Here is a 16,956-nt window from a genome sequence, read left to right as displayed (position 1 = left end):
TTTACTCCATGATAACTTTCAACTTTAAAATCTGATATTTTTTCTTCCTATTCATAGTTTCTTTTGGCCTAAATATCACTTTAAAGGGAAAATAAAGTACTGACTTTGCCTTTTAGTTAGAACTCTTCTTCCATCTAATTTAGGTCATTTGTTTCCCCAATCGTAATCTACCTCTGTAGTCATTTTACAAGATGTGCAGTTATTGTAGAAGATTTGATTCAATTCCATATCACAGCACTCTCCTGATGAGTACAGATATCAACTCAGAATCCTTCTTAACACAGAAGTAAAAATACCCATTGCTAATCAGTGAGATGAACCCATCCCTGCTGTAGTCACTTGTATTTTAGGATTCCCAAATGGGGGTTTGCTATTCAAAGCATAGTTGTGTGGGATGAGTCTTAAGAAATAAGAAAAGTGGAGGTAAATAAAGTTTATGGTTTCATTGCTAATGCCCTTGCTTTAATAAGCCTGAAGGATTTTTGCACAGCTACTTGAAGGTATGTTAGGGATAAGCCAGCATGCAAATTGAATCACATTTTGCAGTCACTGGTGGAGCTCACCATTAAAAGGAGTCCTGAATTGTTCCTTTGCTAATGAAAGATTTCACTTGCGAGATAAAAAATTATCCCCTAGTTTTTCATGTTTGCAAACATTTTTGTGTATTTGTTTTCTTTGCCTGGCATACCTGTTGATACAAAAGGGAACAGAAAAGAGAGGGAGAAAAAAGTTGCTTCATTACGGATGCTGTTGTGTATATGGAGCTTAACAAGATCAATATTCTGAGTATAAAGAAAGAGCACATCTTTTCATTAAATTTCATTAGACTACAAGAATCCCGCGTTTCAAAGAAAATTGTTTATTTATGGACCCTTCTAGGTCCCTGTCTAATAAGGAGACATTTTCCATTTGTCTGTTAACAAGTCACAGCTGAAGAGTCAATAGAAGTGTTACAAGCTTTATCTTGCCCCAACTCAACCCACCATCCTCAGTCACTCTGCAATCGCTATTCTCTGGTGGTCTCATATCCTCATGAAAACGTACAGGAAGGAAAAGTGATTCCTTTTAATGTTCTTTGTTATTCTGGACCCACTTCATCATTGCTGAAGTCATCAATATCATGTACAGGGTAGCCCAAGCTGAAAGGAATTAAAGGGCATGGCTCCTGATTTTCTACATATTATAGAAATAAGGTAATAGTAGCTAATTTGTAAACTCACTGATGTTTTACCTAACAACTTGTACGTGAATTGCGTCATTCATGGAAAACATTGGGAATTGGAAAGAGTGGTAGTCCCAGTTCCACTGCTAACCTGCTATGTAGCCCCAGGCAAGTCGTTTAACCTCTCAGACATTGAACTTCCCCTTCAGGAAAGTAAAATAGGTTGGGTCGTATTATATCTAATGTCCCTTGAAGTTCTAGGTCTGTGTGTTTGTGACTGAAACAGGTACACAAATATGACAGAGGATGCTATTTTGATTGAAGACTGCTGACAGGTGTTACAGTCTGGGAAACAGAAGGTAAGATTTTGAATAATGGAAGGGCTTAGTTTGGGGGATAGGCAGAAAAGTGATATCTTGGGGTCTAGAGCCAAGAAGGGTTATTTACGGGTGGCATATAATGGGTAGAATCAATTCTTAGAATCCAGTATGTGAACTCCATGTTATATGGTGTGAGTTGAACTCATGATTGATATACTTTCTTCATCTGAGATAGATGACAGAGCACTCTCCTTTTGTCATACAGAGACCTAACAGAGTGTGAGATGAGCTGAATTCCATTGGGAAATGGGCTTGGTTTAATATGTGGTGGGGTGGTGATTGCTAGCATGATATGATTTGAAGGTTGCTAAAGACTTTCCTCTTTAAATATGTCTCTTTTTTTGTTTGCTTTTCAATTGATGCCTGAAGGTCTACCCTTAGCTGGTCTTTTGATTGATTGATTGATGAATAGAAGTTTTTTTCTGGCACATTAAAAACTTGAATAGCACATTAAAGAGGGAAAAACAGGGCAATGTGAGAATACTCAGTTGATGAGAAATCACAGATTTGGAAGAGATTAGGGAGATAGAGAGTAAACACAAAGGAAAAGGAAGCAGGGAGTGACAGCTCATTTGAGAGAATAACTTGAAATCCATTTTTGCAAGTTTATAAATTGGTACCTGTAGCATTTAATAGCTGCTGAGATGTGTCCATCCCCAAATGTCTCCTTTAAATGTTTACCCATTTTACTTATGGTACCAGCAGGAGTGCTACTTGTCATGGGTGTTACTTGACTGGTTCATTGATGAAGTATTTGGTTGTTTAAATGAAATGCAGATTAGGTAAAAATAAATTACTTTCAACAAGGTCAAGGAAGTGAAGGTTGTAAATAAAATATACATTCACAAACAGACAAATGCTATTTGGAAATCTAGCTCAGTCCATGCCAAGCTGTTACTGTCTAAATTACCTTCTTTCTTCCTGGCTTGCAATTAATTTTTGCTTGTATGTTTGGAGATTGGGGGAAGGGTAATAGCCTAATGGGTAGTGATTTTATTTTAGTATTTTGATTAAAGAGACTAAATAGCTTGGACCCTGGATAACCATAAGGACGAAAGCCGTATCCATCAAGCTTAATTTCTAAACAGAAGTTTATGCTTGTATTTCTGAGCAAATTAGCGCTGAGCCACATATAATATAAAGTTATGAGATGGTTATGTGCTCAATTATTTTCTACCTGTCTCCCCCCTTACCATCTTTTCTACTCGCCTTCTTTGATCTTCTATTAGACTGGAGGACAAGGCAGAAGGCATCTAGTTAGACAGACAAAAACTGTAAAGCCATGTGCTTTTTGAGAAGCAGTGATGAGAGAGCAGGGACTGGTGTTTGGTCACTGCTGGTTTCCTAGCATTTGCAGAGCCACTCCCCTCCCCCACCCTACCCGCCCACACATCCAGTGCTCATGCCACTCTTCCATTCCGTATCCTGTCTCTATCCTGTATCTGTCCTACTACCTTATCTCCTTCTATTTGGAAAACCCTTGTGTCTTTGGAAAAACTTGGTGTTCTCCTGGCAGATAGACATTTCTGAAAGGATACTCTGCTAATCTTATTTACCCTTAAAATTACTTGGATGATATGATGCCAATAACGCCGTAAGAATTTAGATGCTTTATTCAGAAATCGTAAGCCCAATCTCTGCATTTGTAACAGGACCAAGAAAACAATGAGGTATATATGTGCTAGTGCAATTGTAAACCAAAAAATTGTAAGCTGTAGAACCATCGTTTAATTAATGAAATCTCATTCAGAACTGAAATACATAAATCAGATGAAAGTTTTCTCCATTTTGATCTGAGGATTGAATGGGGGCAGGGACCTTCTCATCAGCCCTTTACTCTACACATACACAACGCGGTACGTGTGAAACACCTCATGGAAATCGGGCTGCTAAGGACACAGTCTAGGAACCCCTGTGGCAGTGACTGTTTTCCTCTACCCATCTCTAAGAGGCATGGTCCTTTAGTGGCAAAAAAAAAAAAAAGAAATTTGTTTCACAAATTCGTAAATACTAAGATTTTCTAACATATTAAGAACTTTCAGGAGATAGTTCTGGAACAGTATTTGAAGTGTGTCTATACATACATGTGTACATATATATATATTTGATAGCTATGTTTGTATACACACACACACACGTTTGTGTGGGTAAGAGGAAGGGCCTCCCATTTAGGGGTTCTTAACCTTGGCCCACCTTCTCCCCCAGGGAACCATGAACTTGGATGAAAAAAAATGACTTTATTTTCTCTAACCTCTTCTTACTGAAAGTTGGCATTTTACTCAATTATCAATATAGGCGACAAATCACAGTAGCAATACCTATGAATTTGTCACCATTAAAAAAATCACAAAATATTTTCATATCCTGTTATGTTGTTCTAGATATCTTAAAATATCATTTATGCCCATCACTATAAAATTACAGTAGTTATTAGATCTGTTGCTAACCCTTGTTATTTAGTGTGTTAATAAAGAAGTATATATATTACTGTATCACAAATTTTTGATAGCTGTATTTCAGTATAATTGGTTTTGTTTGTAATCTTATGTATTTTATTTCAGGCACATAAAAACGCTGTTCTGAAAAGGCATCCATGGGCTTTACCAGACTCCCGGAAGGGTCCATGGTACAAAAGAGATAAGATCAATGATTAGATAAGTTTTGTAGAGGAAAAATATATATATGTATTTTATCACATGAGCCAAGGGATTCTCAAATTAACCTGAGAAACATTTACTTTTTTGTTTATTGCTTTTTGGTATTCTTGCTTTTCAAGCATCCTTCACTCCAAAGCATGTAAACAGAGGTAAAAATGATGCAGTGACATTTAAAACAACCACCAAAACAGAAATCTTACAAACTTTTCTCTGATATTCGCATGCCCATATACAGTGCTGTAGAACTTTGTGAGAGAATGCTTTTGCCTTTAGATTAGACATTTTTTTTCCAATTGAACTAACTATACCTTTAGTATCTACTTAAACTTGAAGTTTAAGTGGTTCTTACCTCACTGGACAAGAAGTTTTGTCCCCACATTTCCTATTAGCCTACACAATGACTAGCACATAGATGGCACTCAGGAATTCTTTGTAGAAGGATAGAATGATTCAGAAGTAAATTTTAATCAGCTCCCAATATTACTCTCACAAATGCCAAACTATTCCAAAGGGAGTCAGTGTGGGACAGTGGGAAGAGGCACTGGAGTGGGCTCACAAGGACGGAAAAGGGTCATGCTTCACTGCTGCCATTCTCCCCTGGAGCCTTCTCTGAGCTTGCTTTCCCCAGATGTAAAATGTGATCAGAGGAGTGATTGAGACAGTCTGTGCAAAGCCCCAGTCTCCCTTGTCTCCTTTTATTGGTAAAATTATAACCCGGCCATTGTCACTGAGACCCACATGATGCTTCTAGAAATATTTATGCTTGCCTTTTTTAATGCCTACTTGTGAATCACAAGATTTGGGTCTTTCAAATTAAGCCAGCTTCTGATTAGCAGGTTTGTATAATGGATAAAATGATGGGGTTTCGGCCACAAAATGGGTGTTACTTTATCAGCAAAATCATAGGCAAGTTGGGAGCTCATAGTGACCCTGCTTGCTTGTTCCTTTTAGGATGTGATTCCTAACTTCTACAGTCCCAAATTGCCTTCCCCTGCTTTTAAAAATGTTTTGTTATCTCTCCTAAAACATCAAAGAGGGAATATTAAAATTTTTAATTCCCAGTCCCTAAATATGCATAATAGGGAGTGTAGCTCATTTTAGGATATACGTGCGGTGTTGAAAAGTTTTACATAAATCAATTTAAAATGCAGTGGCAGAAATATTTATCTAAATCAACCTGGTAGTAAATTATTTTTGTAAGCAAACAAACTACCTGTCAGGTAATTGTCACCTTAAAATTATTCATTTTATGATTTCTTATATTTATGTGGGGTTTGGGGTTTGGAGTTTTTTGTTTTTTGTTTTTATTTCTTGCACATGGCATATTTGAATATTCAGCAATTTTTTTCCTAATGACCTTCATTATTTTGAATAGGAAAATAAATACTGTAAATTTTTAATAGTGACTTTAGGAAGCAACATAATAAATTTGCTTCATAACATTGCAGTATGAAAACATACTCATTTGGGTTAAGAAATTTAGGAAACGTAAAGTTTCGTAGCATAAATTCTTCTTTTTAAAGAAAATAATTTTATTTGCCTTTGACGGGTTTTTATGGTGCTGTCCTGTCTTAAACCTATTATGCTGAGTTCAGTTTGAACCTTATTTTTATTTTTTTAAAATACAGAAACATGATTATGAATACAAATTGTTGGACTTTGCTACTATACATGAGCCCTCAGAAATTGTAGAGGTGTATACACTATTTTACCACTAAATGGCCCAGATTGGGCTATTTTTGTATCTTTCTGTGTACCCCCATTTGCTGCCATTTGAATTTGTTGTGGTGAATCTTTTGCCGTATTTTTATGTTCATTCACTGAAGTGTGAGCCTCAGGGTGTTTCCAGGCTCTTTGGGGTGAAGGAAAGTGAGGAGTTTGCCACTCAAAGGGCTATTTGTGTTCACATTTGTTTGTGATAAATGTTAACTCAAATAGCAGGGTTGGGGGTGGGCTGGAATAAAGAAACCCATCAGAATTAGATTATTGAAGAAATGCTGTGGGTCTGAACCATAGCAGGAGGAATGGAAAAGAAGGAACAAATTCAAGAGATGTTTGAGGGAGTATTGACAGGAATTCATCAGTTATGGAAGAGACAGACAAGAAAAGTTACATTTTTAGTTAAAGCCACTTGCTGTATGTTTTTATTACAAAACTAATACCTAGCTACTATAGAAAAAGTAGAAGATACAGGCATAAGGAAAAACATAAAGTTATCCATAAATTTAATCACCTAGAGATGACCACCTTAAGGATCCTGATTGTCCCTCTTTATACATACACATATGCATGCACATGTGTCTGTATGTATATATGTGTGTATGCATGTATGTCTTACATTTATTCATGTGCTGAACATAGCATTTAATTCCCTATTGAGGTGTATTTAGGCTTTATACAACTTTTGCTAGTACAAATAATATGAATGTAAACATTATTATAGTTAAATATTTGTACATATCCTTATTTCCTAAAATCCTTAAAAGTGAAATTACTGGATCAAAAAAGACATTTGTGTTTTACAGATGATTGCTAGATATTTCCACATTCTGCAATTCACAATGTCCTTAAGAAAGACTATGCCAATTTATGCTTCAAATAACAGCCTTTCAGCCTAGGTGACTAGGTATGTGGTAATACTATTAACTGAGTGAAACTTCCTAGGAGGAGAACCTGGCTTAGGGGAAGATGCTTGGTTCAGATTGGAATATTATAACTGAATTATTTTCTTTAGCTCCTTTGATACTCAAATCCCTTGTGTGATAATGACAACAACAATAAAATAATAATAGCTTACATTCATCATACTGTTATTGTGTGCCAAGACCTTCTCATGAATTATTTTACTTAATTCTCACAACCCTGTGAATTAAGTGGTAAAATTAGACCCCATTTTATAGAGCAGAAAATTGAGGTTTAACGAACTTGAGTAATCTGCCCAACATTACAAGGCTGATAAATGGTAGAATAGATACTCAAATTAAAACCCAGACTTCTTAACAAATAGATCTTAAAAGTCCAGTGGAGGAAATGAGGTTACAGTAACTAAGTAGTATTCTCAAGAAAATATGGTAAAGAGCTATTAAAAAAGGGTCGTAGACAGTCAGTTCAAAAGCAGCTGGTCTGTTTTCCCAGCCTCCTACTAATTCATCTTGTTCTGTTATTTATTAATTTTCCTATTTTAAATATCGTCCCCTTTTCAAATCCAAACCAGTATTTCTCTTCATCAATGAAGAATTCCTTGACAACCCTACTTCAACTCTTGTTCTCCACGTGGATCCCACTTGATGTCTGCCCGTCAGTGACCTTTATCACGTGCTATTTTGCACTAATAGTTATTTTTGGATACCAGGTTTTCCCAAATGTGCTTGGAGACATTTAAGGCAAGTGCTTTCAATAAAGTTTATAAGACCTTTTGGTAGTTACCGTGGAGCAGGCGTTGGGCTGAATGTATTCTGTTTCACTTGTACTGCCTACTGTCCTGTGAGATTAATACCATTATTACCTGCAGTTTGTAAAGGAAGAATCTTGAGGCTCAGAAACTTAATTCAAGTTCACATAGATAAATGCCTATATGGGATATAATCATTTTATTGGTATACAGAAGTGCTTGAGCGTGTCTTGAAAGACAAGTAGTATTTGAATGGGCACCAAAAAAAAAAAAAAAAATAGGAGAAAGGACTTTCCCATTAGAGAGAATTGTATAAGGAATGGAGAATAGAATGTAGGGCAGTGCTCAGCAATAGCTAATAAATAGTCCAACAGATTTGGTCATCAGTGTCATTGGGAGGAACCTTGAAAGCAGCCCCTGGGAATGTGAACTTTTCTCCTACCTTGGGAAGCCACTGAAGGTCATGGTGCATGGTAGGGTAACTATGGGCAGTTTGAAAGTGGAAGACTAATGTAATGATTCTCACTCTGGGATCCGATTTACAAGGATATCACAGAGATGGTTAAGAGGATTCAAGAAAGCTTAGTGAAGCCCATTTCTTCACCTATCAGTAAGTTTCACAGGCGAAATGAAACATCAGATTAATATGCTTTTTTGTAGGAATCACATCAACTCTGTATGATAACACTGGTTCTCTGTTCTTCTTCAAAGCTCTGGTCATCATTGACTTACTTTTCAACCCTAACTTAAGAGAGGGAAAGGAATGATTACTTAAAAGCTTTCTTTTGTTCAGAAATCAAAATAATTGCCCATTGGAAGTAATCAAAAAAGAATGTTGTTGTCTAACAGAGTAATTCAAGGAAGAGTTGCTCCAGTTCTGACAAGTCAATAGTGGCAGAATGGAAAGGAGTAGATGGTTCTTAATGATGGAAAGAAAGACTAAAATTGATGAAAATGTTACAGCATGAACCTTGGGAGTATTGAGTTTTGTATTTTTTTAATGACACCAGCTATGAAGAATGAGGAGAAAATTAAAAGTTAACATTTGAAGAGAAAGTGCATAAATGTTAAATAGGAGCCAGATCATATCACTGAAATTTATGTTATGTCAAAAAATATATCTTAGGCTGAGGGGAAAAAAACAGGAACATTTTTTTTCAGAGTCCTTATTCAAGTATCAGATACATAAGCCCGAATTTTATTTGTTTTGTTTCAGCTTTGACTGAACTACCCTAAAAGCAGGTTTGACGTATATATGAAAATTAAACTTTCAAATTAGGTATATTTCAAATCTAATGTTTTAAAAATAAATTCAGACCTTTTTTGGGAAATTCTCTATTTCAATTAAGAGCTCATCTTTTTGCTAACTGGTTTAATGGGTTGTCTAGAATTTTATACTTTTATCTTCATTCCTGTTTTACTTTTCTGCCCCCTTCTCAAATTCTCCCTCTGAAAATATTTTTTAAAATGTGAGATCTCCTTGCTCAACAACCTATTTAAGTCAGAACCATTTGTATCTACTCTGGCCAGGTTGTCATTTGATAATCTTGTTATGGACCAAATGATTGGTAGCCTAAGAAAAACCACCAAATCCACGTGTGCCCTAAAGTTAGTGGCTTTGAAAAAGCAGAAAAGAGGTAAACATAAAAACCATTACAAACAAATGATTTGCACTTTTTTATCTGATTAAATTATAAACAAAATTGAAAAATAAAGATCATTTACCAGTAATTTGAGTATTCCTTCCAAGTTCAGAAAATTTTAATGGAAACTTTTCTCCAGGTTTAGGCAAATAATTTTCTTTATGTGTAACCTTTAGAAACTCTGGTAGAGGTGTGTAACTTCTTAATGACTAAGTGGCAAAAATTTACTCAAGCAAAAAATTTCTTGATAGCCATTTTATGTCCTATTATTACCCCAGTATTGGAACGCACAAATTTTTGGCTAAGGTATTGAGTCTGTTAAATAAACTGGAGCCTCTAGAGAGAATTCAAAAGCAGTAACAGTTTGGAAGTTAGGAATAGTAACATTTAAAAAGATTATTATGTTTTTTTTCCTTTCAGCAAATGTAAGTATCAGAAACCACACTTTGAAAAATAAACATATTGGGGGATACATACGTGCACACACATATGTCTTTTAAAATATATTTCTTTTTTAAAACCCGTCTTTGAATCAAGTGGATGTAATGTGCTACTTTTAGAATGGAAAATGCATTTACTGGCACGTCTCTGTTCAAATTTATTTTCCATGTTTTCTTTAATAAGACCAATGTTAACTTAGCAGGAAAAGTTACTTACAGTGCCAGCTGAGGTTCTTTTCACTTTACACAAAGTAGATGTTATTAAGCTGGGGAGAAAGATTAATGCATTTCCTGCTAATTCCATAGAGGAGAACATGTATCTTTATTAATGTTAATGGTGGGGGCCTCTCATAATGTTATAGAATAATCTGCTTTAGCAAAGGTTTTTCTTCTAAAGAACTTCATAACATTTAAAGGTTAATATGTTAGGTAAAGAACAATATCTTAAGACAAGTGTTTTTATTACAGGACATGATGGGATGGTTTGTATTAAATTATATGATGATTTGAATGGGAAAGAAGAAAAAGTGCATCGCTTCTTGCCCTCAACTTTAATGCCTTTAATCAAATAATGACCTTCTGGAAAATAGTTAATTTTAAGCATTTGGAAAGATCAATACCACTTTGCCACCAAAAAATGGTCTAGATGATGCATTTGATGTATTTAAAGTATCATTTCACCCTTTTAACCTAGTAAATAATTTAAAATGCTTTCAGTATTGCTTTGCCACTGTTTTGTTTCTCACTGCACAGTGTTATGATTCTTCATAAAAAAAGGTCACAAGTGGGTGTGTGAAGCATTTAGACCTCACACCTAGAAATGGGATTGTATCTCCATTAGGTCTTGGGTGTTTCTGCATTAGGACCCCCGCCCCAAAAGTAATATGTTTAAATAGTACCTTTGAGGCAGAGTGTGCATAAAACATATGAAAATAGAACCCTTCTGTAACTATACTGTCGTAATGTTGTTTTAGTTGTTTTTTCGGACAGAAAAAGGGGTGGTTTAAAACATTATTAGTCACTTTGCATCTTTGTGATATCTTTAAACCGTTATGCTAAAGGTGAAGGATTTGGTAGCTCTGACAATTAGAACCCATTTTCCCCCAGCTTGTGGAACACACTGGTATGAAATTACCCTTGAGTGCCGACAGCTTTGTTTAAAAAAAAAAAAAAAATTGCCCTCTATTAGCATGTTTGTGGGCAGATTAAAAACTGTCTTCATTAGCATAAGTAACACTTACAGATTCTTTTAAAAGTAGAAAAATTATTTGCTGAATGATAAATTGCTAGCTTTATAGTTAGTTGTTGTTGAAAATGTACTCATTCAAATGCCTGGTGTAGTTTAGTCTACAATACTGAATTTTTTGTTAGAAGTACTATTTAATGGATTATGTACTTAATCCTTGTTCCTACTACTTGCTTAAATGTAATTCATGCTTTCCACTAAAATGTTTGTATCAAATACTTTCCTATTTAGATTGATTTCTTTTAATATCATATATTATTATACTATATGCCCCAGAGATTGGAACAAAATATTCCTGCAAATAACACATAAAAGATGAGGGTGAGGGGGAATAAATACAGACTATAAAATGTTTTGCTTTTTAGAACTCAAATTACCATTCTATTTTTTCAGATGTATTTTTCCTTCTTAGTTGGAGTAAGAATTGTCATTTTCTTTCTCTTTTTACAGCTCTTAGTTTTAAAATGTATATGTACATAATGATAATATATACATATATGTATATTGCATTAAATGACTTTTTTTCTCAGAAAATACCAAAGTCTGTTTCCTCCTGGAAAAGTAGTTATGTTACATACTCCCAGCTTTGTCACAGAACAGGCCTTGTTAGGGGTTCTCTTTTTATGCATGTGAGGCTTTATAAAGTACAATAAATTCATTTATGAAAGGAGGTTACTTTCTTGACTCAATTAAAATCATTGTGCACCCCTTATCTGTTAAAATGTTAGAAGCGAATTGACTTGAATTAAATGTTCTAAAAAGAGTGGAGTGGAAATCAGAGATTGCGTTTGGTTGGAAATTAGCAGCTGAGAGATGAAGGTGCCAGGATTTTTATTTAAATGTGGTACAACAAGATTTTGTCAGTAAAGCACATCATTAGAATATTGAGTTGAGAACTGCTAATTTTTCCTTTAAAATGAGCATACAGTCATGTGTTTCATGGACCATAATAAATTGCCATTGTGTTATCATTGAGTTTGTTTTGCTTTTTTGCAGTACTGATTTGGCAGTTATTCTGCATTTTCTCTTTTCCTTTTTTTTTTTTTCAATCTTACATTTCTTTAATAGTTCCCTAACCAAAACCAGTCAAAAGAATGTTACTTATTTCATGCAGTCTTAGGCTTAGCATCTTTTGCACCATTTTCTTGCTTACGGTAGCAAGGCATTTGCAGATGGTTCTTGGTTACTATAAAGTACATAACAGTATTTCCTTTGTGGCAGATGGATTTAAGACTTTTAGTTCTCAATAAATGTAGGTTTACAATACATAACTTTACAGGATTTGTGTTGTATATAACAGGTTTGAACATATTATCTCAGAATTCATCTGCATGGCATTTTCAGCTTATTCAGGGTCCATACCAGTTTTTTTAAGTAATACGGGGAGCACTGTGATTGATCGCAACAGCTCAAGGCGTGATTTTGAATAGAAACAAAGGGTTTAGAACAAAAGGTGTCAAATTAAACTTTGTCAGTTTGAAAAGTAGTAACATCCTGAAAGTTTTACTAATTTATTTACATGTGGCTACTGTTTATATTTTGCCCTCTTTATATGCAGTGTAATGTTGTTTGGCAAATTTACTACATTTAAAGTTTAGGTTGTTCCTTGTACCATTTTAGTTTTCTGAGAATGAATCGGTCTCATTATTTTAAGGCTGTTTGTTAGTCCCCTGTCTTTTCTACTGTTCAAAATAGTTGTGAGCTAATTTAATTTAGAGAACAGTTCCCTGTTCCTTCCTATGGTCTTATGTATATCAAGTCCCAGAGACCTCTCTTAAAAATGTAATTATGTTTTGTTTTGTTTTTTGTTGTTTTTTTTCTTTTTGCAACAAAGCACTGCATTTCATTCTTCATCTCTGCTCCCCCACATAAGTCTATGCAGTTATCACTTAAAAACTAGTACAGTACTTTGGGGAATCATTAGTTTTGTCAGATATTAAAAATATTGTGACATATTCATTTTCTTCCCAAGTTTATTTGTTCTAACACTATCACTTGTGGAAAACTGACCTAGAAAAAGGTATTGAAGTATTAGAAAGCATTTGGCTTCTTTAGTCATTTTCTGCAAAACATAAATCAGATTACTGTCATTATTAATAGAGTAACAATCAATAGGACTTGAGGTAGTCAAAATATTCCAAGGTATTTAAATAGCATTAGAATAAATTATCTTATTTTTGCCAGTGTAAATTGGGAATGAGCCAATTTATTTCTACACTGACAGAGAGCTAATGTGTCAAAATGTCTGTTTTCCATTATTTTTTAAGAGCAGTGCACATCAAGAGAAGCAACGCCCCCCCCTTTACATTTTTTTGGAATACCCTTTAGAGCTAACAGTTCCCAGCTGCACCGTTAAATATTTTTCTAAGAAGCATCTGATTTCAGTCTCTTAAAATCATCGCATTTCTTGAAAGGCTAGTGGAGACAGGCTTCAACTTATAATTCATCAAATTATTTTTAGATAAGGAATTAGAAGTATTATTTAAGGGCAGAGGTTAATAGCAAACTACTGGAAATGTTATGTTAGTCATGGGCAATTAATAAAAATAAGGATCCGTCTCGTAAGTCTAGAGACACGGAAGTGACAATAAGAGCAAAATATTTGTTGAATGAGTCGGGGCTCTTTTTCTGAAATATTTGTTAAACCAGCATGAGTGTGATTGTTTAGGAATTAGCTATCATTATTAGCCATTTTAAAAGAACTAATGATTTTCTTTTCCAAAGAACATCTGTGATCCACATGTTTTTTCACATATATCCAAGTGCTAACTGATCTCTGCATTACTTTAAAAAGTTTCTAAAGGATGTGAAAAATCACTGGAGTTTTTCAGCTCTCTCCAAGAAGCTTTTCTTACATGAATCATTCTTAATTTAACTTTTAGCAATTTTTAGTTACAAGCATTTATTTCTAAAAAAAATTCTTAGATGCTCAATGTGTAGCATTTATTGCAATAGTAGAATACTAGCCAAGTTTTAAAAAAAAAATCTGCTCTGTTCTTCGTGAACCTCTAACTTCTTTTGAAAGGTATATAAAACCGTATGATCTGCTGTGTTCGGGTAGAGGGGTCCTGTCAATTATGATAGCTAAAGGAGGCAGACAAGGGAGAGAGGGAAAGTAATCTCACCCACAGTTAATATTCAAGCCTACCGGAAGATAATATATCTAAAACCTACATAGCAACAAAATGTAAAGGTAAAATATAAAGAATAGCTTAGTTGTAGGAAAATGTATATTTTCAGAGCTTAATTCAGATGGCAAATATTTACCAGTAAGAGCTAAGTAAACATCTCCAGGGCACCATATGCACGTGGATCTCAGATACTTCAAATGTTCACATACAGTTTTATAGTTAATATATTCACATAAATAGAACTGAAATATGTCATAGTATTCTGGAAATAAACATAGAATTGCCATGGTTAGAAGAGAAGCAAGTTCAGTGACTCTGCAGTCACAATGATTTTTATGTTTTATTTAGCTAACAGTCTTTCAGGTAAATCTTCAGTTTACTGCCTGCTGTCTTAACTTGAATTATGCATTCAGTGGCATCAAATGAGTGCATGGTTACAAGACCATCCCATGCATATATTTACTTAATTAAAAGACCTGTTGAGTAGGAATACTAGTAGATGTCATGAGATATAGCAGTCGTCACGATGAGCTGGTTAACAGATAGGCCTTGGGAAGCGAATATGTCAGTTTTCTACCTTTTCTTTTAAAATATTTCAAGTAGGCCACTTTTGGGAGAACAAACCATGCTTCTTTCCACTACATATTGCAGTCAAAGAAGAATTTTTCTCTCTGATAGTTTCAGTTTGAGAAGGGAAGGAAAGTCATGCCATCCTCTGGCCTCACGCCTGGTAACATAAGAAACAAAACCTTCCTTGGCTGGATCTAAAAAATTCATAATAAAAAAAAATTATACTTCCATTTTCATCCAACTAATTTATTTAAAATTTCCAAGAAATGTCTTTGTCTTAGATCGAGTTCCCTAAATGCAGAGCCTAGGATGGGGAGTCAGGTGGTGATGATTTAGTGGGAGCCCTAGGAAGAAAGGAGGAGGATAGGGAAGAGAAAGAGGTCCCGTAAGGATGTGGTCTCAGGCAAAATCTAGCCCTAGATTGATGGGGGAGGGAGCAAGAATGGGGATGACTGTCTCTGGAGAGTAAATTGAAGGGTAGAGTAAGTTGTCGGTTTTCAGAAACAGGGGCAGGGACTTTGTGCCACTGGGTCAGCCAGTCACTGGCCACCCAGAGTGAGGAGATCAGTGAAGAAGTATAGAGATGGCTTCAAGACATTTTTCCAGAGCAGAGTGCAGGTGAGAGGTATTAGCAGGCAGCAGAACAGCTGAGGGATAGCTGCCTTGGCTGGTGGGGGTCTGGATCGGACACCTTCACTCTCCCCCTTCATTCTATTGTTTAGTGTCCATCATTGCAGCCAAGGTGAAGACTTGAGATGACTGGAAAATGTATTCTCATGATCATTCAGTTCTTGATAGATAACCTCAGGGTAAAAACTGGGCCTTGGAAACATCAGAGAGGTTCAGATTTTGGCAGTCATTGGACATTTCCTTCTCTCTTAGCCCAAGAAACCTATTAAATTCTTGCCTGACAAATCATATGCTCCCACTGCAGCAGGCAGAAAAAGAGGACTCCAGTGTCTCTTTTTGGAGAGTTCTTTCATAGCAAATTCCTTTAATGCCCATTCTAATCATTATGCCTTATGACAACATTCTTGCTGGTACAATTGCACATGTCCTTTCTGTTTCATACATGTACACACACATATTCACACATGGTTTTCTTTCAAATCTAAAAACTGCAAACTTAGGAAATCCTTTTAGAAAAAAAAATTTCTAAAATCTGTCCTGCCCCTTAAGCACTTCAGTATCTTCAAATGGTCAGCCACTCATCAGACAGGAAAGTTGTGTAAGACTGAAGCACATCAACTTTGTTTTTCTCCTGTTTCATATATTAAAAAATCTGTGATAAATGCTCTCTTACCCTCAAAGAGTCGGAAAAAATATGTCCCTCCTTTGAGATGCAAATCTGAACTTTGATTAGAAAGAGTCTGCCTCCTTGACAGCCACAGATAACCCCTCTTAACAAGTTAAAAAAAAAAAATTTTAAGCAGATTGGCATGTTCTGAGCTTATGAAAAAGTTAATTCAGAGGGTTTTTCCTTTTTAGCTCCTAAAGGAAAATGCCAGCCCCCTTCATAGGCACAAACTGACCTGTTATGCCCTTGTCTCTAAGGGATGGTTATGCGAGCTGTTACGCTGGAAAGAAGATCCTTCTCCAGAAAACAGAACCCTGTGGGAGAACCTCTCCATGATCCGAAGGTTCCTCAGTCTTCCTCAGCCAGAACGTGATGCCATATATGAACAGGAGAGCAACGCAGTGCATCACCATGGCGACAGGCCGCCCCACATTATCCATGTTCCAGCAGAGCAGATTCAGGTTCGTTTACTTTGGCCAATTCAATATAGCAATAAGTAAATAAAGCTTTAAACTTACCAGGGAAATTAGCGTTTCTCTTCCTCCTGCCAGTCTAAACATAGGCTTTTTATCAAGAGATAACAATACACTGCCATCTTGCTCAGGGGAATAAAATGAAAATGAACGTACTTTTTCCAGCATATGTATTGTGTTCCTCTTTCCTCATCCCCCAACCCCCAAAGCAACAGGAACACCCTTTTTACACTCCTTGTTTGGCAAATGTCTCTTTGTTGGTATTGGGTTTTGTGTTAAGAGCTTAAAATTTTTGTATGTTTTTCAAAAATCACAATTTAAACCACCACCTATTTTTTAATTAATACCACAGTGCCCCTGAGGAAAAGAGCTACCGCTGTTGCTGTAAAGGAAGTTTGTAGAATCACAATTTTATACATTGGATTCTGTCCAGAAAGAGGGAAGGGAGCCTTAATTGGAATCTTGCTTTACAGTCCTTGGGCCTTCCTTCACCTTGTACTTAATAGCTGTCTCCCCACACTTTACAGAATGTAGGTTAGGGGTGAGTCATATCTGTTTGTCTTTCC

At 35.6% G+C, this 16,956-nt stretch overlaps 1 protein-coding gene and 1 long non-coding RNA gene across 7 annotated transcripts in view; both read left to right on the top strand.

Annotated features, from left to right (window-relative positions):
• SATB1 (SATB homeobox 1) overlaps positions 1–16,956 on the top strand; it is a 98,006-nt gene that overhangs the window by 77,586 nt on the left and 3,464 nt on the right. For all 6 annotated transcript variants that reach the window (XM_033212766.1, XM_033212770.1, XM_033212771.1 and 3 more), the window contains exon 10: positions 16,175–16,378. In XM_033212766.1, coding sequence (XP_033068657.1) covers positions 16,175–16,378 — 204 coding nt within the window. The remainder of the gene's footprint in view (positions 1–16,174; positions 16,379–16,956) is intronic.
• On the top strand, positions 21–10,848 carry LOC117084224. The gene is made up of 2 exons (XR_004437361.1): positions 21–1,521; positions 4,104–10,848. It is a non-coding gene; the product is annotated as an uncharacterized LOC117084224 (long non-coding RNA).

The sequence above is a fragment of the Trachypithecus francoisi genome, unplaced genomic scaffold (genome assembly GCF_009764315.1).
Source record: "Trachypithecus francoisi isolate TF-2019V2 unplaced genomic scaffold, Tfra_2.0 Lachesis_group0, whole genome shotgun sequence".
In the NCBI taxonomy this organism is placed as follows: Eukaryota; Metazoa; Chordata; class Mammalia; order Primates; family Cercopithecidae; genus Trachypithecus; species Trachypithecus francoisi.
This window is presented reverse-complemented; position numbering and strand designations above follow the sequence as displayed.